The sequence below is a fragment of the Berghia stephanieae genome, chromosome 5 (genome assembly GCF_034508935.2).
Source record: "Berghia stephanieae isolate SIO BIC M18660-M18661 chromosome 5, UCSD_Bste_1.3, whole genome shotgun sequence".
NCBI lineage: Eukaryota > Metazoa > Mollusca > Gastropoda > Nudibranchia > Aeolidiidae > Berghia > Berghia stephanieae.
Genome location: NC_088364.1, coordinates 30,308,523 through 30,314,104, shown reverse-complemented (window position 1 = coordinate 30,314,104; position 5,582 = coordinate 30,308,523). Strand labels below are relative to the sequence as shown.

Genomic DNA, 5,582 nt, shown 5'->3' with positions numbered 1-5,582 from the left:
CTAGGGTTTGTTTTGTAAAGCAGTAAATTGTAGTGGATATTTTATCATTATGGCTCGATCCCCTACATAGGTCTGAAACTGTGGCAGATCAGAGCTGCCCGTTTGAAAATATCTAAAAATTGGTCATTTAGGAGAGATAAAGATTGTATTTGTTATAATATTAACTAAATATCGACAATTGACCCTCACTTCAAAATCCTTAACATTACGTAGTCTGGCATCAACATTAATTTTCAATAAAGTTTAATGACTTAAGAGAGGCTCATGAAGTTCTGAACTCGGAGTTAAAATTTCATTAATAGCAGGCTGCGGTGTTCAAAATGTTAATATAATGTAGAATTCATATATCTAAACTCCGCAAACAAAATATTTTATCCAAATTTATGACATGCTATGATATGTTCATATCATTCCCACTACCTTGGTGGCCCAAAGTTACTAATGGGGTCGGGGGTGGGGGGGGGGGGGGGGGGTTAAAATATTCATAACATTTGAATCCAACTTTTTAAAAATGATACTCTTTAATGGGATACCGAATTTCAAGCATTTAAAGACTGAGATAATAGCAAAATACATAAGATTTTTTTTCTCCCCGGCTTTAGTGCGTTGTCCAAATTCATGAAAGCCTGTGATATTGAAGTTTTAGCATGACAATGATCAAATATAAGGCTTGAAAGAAAATAAGGGTTTATATATTTGGGAACAAATTGTAACAATCTATAATATATAACTAACAATCTACATAACTTGCTGAAACAGACCCTTAAAATTTAAAAAACAAAAACATAAGACTTCATTTTTTCCGGCTTTAGTATATTCTAAGTTCATTGAAGTATGATGTTGTAGTATAATATTATGTCAATGATCAAGTTTGCGGCTTTAAAGTTTAGAAAATAAGGGGAATGCAAGTTTGGGAATAAAGTGTACCCATCTACTTATCTTACTGAAACATACCTTTCTGTAACCAAATTAAATTAGCAGCCATATTTTGCTGATTTTGTAGTTTTTGATGAAGTTTTATAATGTGTATTTTATAAATTTAAAAAATGAACTATTGGTCAATTATTTCTTCTATTTCGCAGACAAAAATATGAAAACTATTACATCTAGAAAGGTTACAAATTGAATTGCTATCTGTTTTCCAATTAGAAAACAAAAATGAGTGTATAAACAATACAATAATACCTCATTGTCCTCACGTCCAGCAAACACACAACCCATAAGATCTTTATATTACACAACCCATAAGATCTCTTTATATTACAATGTTTAATACATTTAGGTATACAAAGAAACAATCAGACAGACATACACACACACACACACACACACACACACACACACACACACAATCACAGAGGTAGGTAAGAAGTTGCAGGAGGTAGACAGGTAAATAAGATGAAAAGGCGTGAAAGAATGCATACACAATAATGTCCTCACATCACTTCCATCTACTCATCTATCTAAGGTATGCACTCACCAGTGTAGCTCCTTGCCTGCACCCATCACAGTCACACATGGTAGGGTGAACATTGAGGATTCCTTTCGCCAACAACAATTTCAGGCTTTTGCCATGGTGGCGAATGGAACGCTTCCAGTCTTTGGCAGTTTCTCGCCCTGACACAAACTGGAATTCGTTGGGAGTCAGCCAAGAACTCTGGAAACTGATGCAAGGACCTTTACTCCCTTGGCAAAGTTTGGAGAGATAGAGAATTCCTTTATTCTGGCCGCATTCTACTTCGAGTACCAACTCCCCGTCTTTGAATACCGGCTTCACGAGATCATCAGTTTGTTCTGAGGTTAAGTTTTGGCCACTGTTTGAGTTATTAGATTTAGGTGTGTTACTGCTGCTTGGGTTGTTTGATTTTGATGGTGGTGTTGGATTGATGTTATTGTTATTATTGCTACTGTTACCTGGATTACTACTGGCGCTATTGATGCTATTGCTGTTACTGCTACTGTTGGAGCAGTTTCCCGTAGGATGGATGGGGGTATTTATGGTGCCAGAAAACGATTTCATATTGGGTGATGACGTGGACACGAGCTTGGGCAATTTGGCTGTTGTGCTGTTCAGCGCCATGATTGGATCTGTTGGACCAAGATTTGCCACGGAGCAGTTTAGCGTGATGTTTGAAGTTGTTTGAGGGGGTCCTAGACTCATCCCAGGAGCAAGCTTTCCAGCCGCGGCAGCTTGAACAGCTACGGGTGTAACCACGGCTGGAATAATTGCAGGTGCCGCAACGACTGTTTGTTGGGTTATTGAATGTTGATGCTGCTGCATGCTGACAACTGGCAAAGCTGGACATAAACCTGAAACTGCAGCGACGACAGAAACGACTGTTTTGTTGTTGTTGTCGTCAGGGCGGCTTCGAAGATTCCCAGTGGTGTCTGGACCTGGTATGGGAATTCCCGAAAAAGACTGGAATGGGATGAAGGTATGAGACACTGGGATATTTGAGGGGATGTGCAAAGCACTGACCGTTGGATGAACAGTGAGGTCGCCAGCGCCTTCCAGCGCTCTCTGTATGTTCATTCTAAAGAATTTTAGCTAACTCTCCGTGGGAAAGTTAACTATTCTTTCAAAGAAATGAGAAAAGTAGCATCCAATTTATCCATAACAGAAATAAACAATAAATGAGGGGAAAGCCATATAAAAATGTTTTCCACAAAGTTAAGAATATCTATGTAAAAGTAAAATGAACAAGTTGAAAAAGTCATTCACAGTAACTATGTGTCACTACTTTTCAGCATTAAGTTCACGGAGCGGTTTAGCTACAAACAGAACTGTCACAGAATATGGTGTTCCTGAAAACACAAAAAAAAACACGAGTCCACACATATACGAGTAAATCCAAAAGAATAAAGGTATTAAATTATTAATAATATCCAAAACGAATAAACTGACTTATGTATAAAAATTCTAAGGAAGTTGACTTCAGTGGATAGTCCGACACGATATAATTTCTCAGAATCGTCTGCTTCGCAAGCGAGCGGTACAAGTGAGGTTACGACTACGACTGCTACACTTCTCGTCTGCTCGTCGTTCGACCGCCCGTGTGTGCCGTATCTCGCCAAGGAGTACCTCGTAGGGTCGGAAAGGGGCGACGACAGAAAATGACTGACAGATAGGCGGCCAATCGTCGTGCAGTAAACTTTTCACTCCGCTTCACACGCCCCGCCCAGTGAACTCTAGGCTTGGGATATCCGTCAACATGTGATCAGAATTTTTTTTCTCGTGTCGGGGTAACCTGAAACCGAGGCGCAAAACGATCAGGTCGCTCTGTATTTTTTACCTCTGTGCTTTTTTTTTTACCTCCCAAAATGTTCACTCCTAAGGCCACGATAAAAAGGAGTTGTTTTTCTTCTTGGTAGTTTACTAGGTTATTTGGATTTGTTTCCACACACTTTATTATACCAACACCTCAAAATTAACAGCAACAAAAGCATATGTACCCGTTATTACGACCACACAAAAAAAAAACAACAACAACAAAACTATAGCTATAAATGCCATGCATTTAAGCGATGCCCAAAAGCAAGTCACTGGAGTTAGCCTAGATGTGAGACACAAAAAGAAACAAATGTAGCAACATGACAATGGGAGCGATCTATATTCATGTTTTCGTCCAACCAAGACATCAATCACATGATTTGTTGCTGTCCAACGATTGGGTACTTCTTTTGAAATGTAAACACGCTGCTTTGTTTACAAATGTTATAAACTAACAAAGTGTCAAGCTGAATCAAATGATCAATCGTGATATTAGATATTTAAAAAGCTGTGAACACTTCTCACTTAGTGGGTCGTTTTGAGAACATTTTGCAATGTAACCAATGACATCGAGCCAGTGACATCTATATGAAATTCTAGCCTCGAGCACATGTAAAGTTAATATAGATCATCAGCAATGAAAGAATTAAAAACAATCATCTGCATGATACTATTGAGATATGCAGATAACATAGACAACACAATGTAGATTAACTTTTCAGCGTGTTATATAACTTATTTTTTTAAATCAATAGTAACGGGGCAAAAAAAAGAAAATGAGAAAACGTTTGTTGTGAACCTAATCTAATCCTCTTTCATCACCAACCACAACAAACTGCAATAACATAAATAATTATTATCATTATAATTGCCACAACTGTGTAAACAAGAACAGCTCACGGCTGCCGAGTTCAGAACATAATAATGGGATCTGCATTGTGCTTAGTTGTTAGCTGTGCTTGCGGCTCTTCTTTACCAGAAAAACGAATCTCATCTGTAAAACAATAATTTAGCCTAAAACCATAATGCCCCCCTCTTTCCGCCTGCCCTACCCTATCCCCTCCCACTTCTCCCTCCACTAGACATGCAACGAAACGAAAGGACCCACGTGCGATTTTCAGAAAGCAAGATTTAAAAAAAACAAAAAACACATGAGAATAGAAAATTATAAGGGAAAATGAGATAGAGAGAAGAGAGAGAGGGAGGGAGGGGAGCGGGAACGACGGTGATCCGTCGCACTACCTCACACCCTTCAGCCAGCTTGTACGTTGACAGTTGACTGGCTTCTTTGATCAGGCGTAACAAACCAGCAACCTTCCCCGACTGATACATTGTACTCGGATATAGGGTTTCCAAGGTTTGACGGTGACGGCGTTCCATTCTTGCCCTCGACGGGACTCCTCGTGTTGTTGTTTTTTTTTTTTTTTGCCCCGTTCCCAAATGTAACCCATCTATCGTCTCTAAACAGTATGTATTATGTCGGGTTGGGGAGGCCTTCCGAAAGCTCCTACATCCCCAGTATTCTTGTACTAGTAGGGGGTTTGGGAGGGGGGGGGGGAGGGGGGAGACTTTAAAAAAAAAAAGTTTCCCCCCCTCCCAAACCCCCTACTAGATCATTATAAAAAACAAGAATACTAGGGATGTAGGAGCTTTCGGAAGACCTCCCTCGGGTTGATATAATATGTCAATGCTAAATATTGAATGGGTAGTTTATAAAATAAAATTGCACGACTTGGGTTAAATTTACTCTGTTTTCTTGAGGACTAATAAAAAACAGTGAGTGGAGCAGAGTGCAGGCACTTATGTTGATTATAACAGAAAATGAAGTGAGTAGAAAAGTGCCAGAATAAAAATTTAACGGCGATGGGGGCTCGAACCTTCGACCTTACTGATACGACAACTCCGTCTGGCCGTGAGAAGGACGCTAAAGCAGTCGACGCCATCCACCATTCAGAAATAAAAAATGGTTTCAAAGTAATGTATATCCTAAGTCCTCTCCCGATTTCTTGGGGTCATAGGTTGAAGACCCACAAACTCCGCGAAGTTTGTTTACAAGCCAGCAGTAATGCTCAAGCTCTATTTTCAACACAAACATAAAACATAGAGACGATTGAATACATTGAATAAGTTCCAATATTGGGGTTTAATATCCATTCAGAAAAGTGAGTAGAACAGGCACTTAACAGAAAATGAAGTGATCAGAAAAGCGCCAGAACACAATAGAGAATAAAAATTTCGCGGCGATGGGGACTTGAACCTGCGACCTTACTGATACGACAACTCCGCGTGGCTGTGAAAGGGACGCTATGCA

General features: G+C 39.5%; 1 protein-coding gene across 1 annotated transcript in view; it reads right to left on the bottom strand.

Moving 5' to 3' along the window:
- LOC144972735 (uncharacterized) overlaps positions 1-3,060 on the bottom strand; it is a 77,770-nt gene extending 74,710 nt beyond the window's left edge. The window contains exon 1 of the mRNA XM_078914321.1: positions 1,481-3,060. Coding sequence (XP_078770447.1) covers positions 1,481-2,533 — 1,053 coding nt within the window. The 5' untranslated portion in view covers positions 2,534-3,060. The remainder of the gene's footprint in view (positions 1-1,480) is intronic.
- Between the last annotated feature and the right edge of the window lie 2,522 nt (positions 3,061-5,582).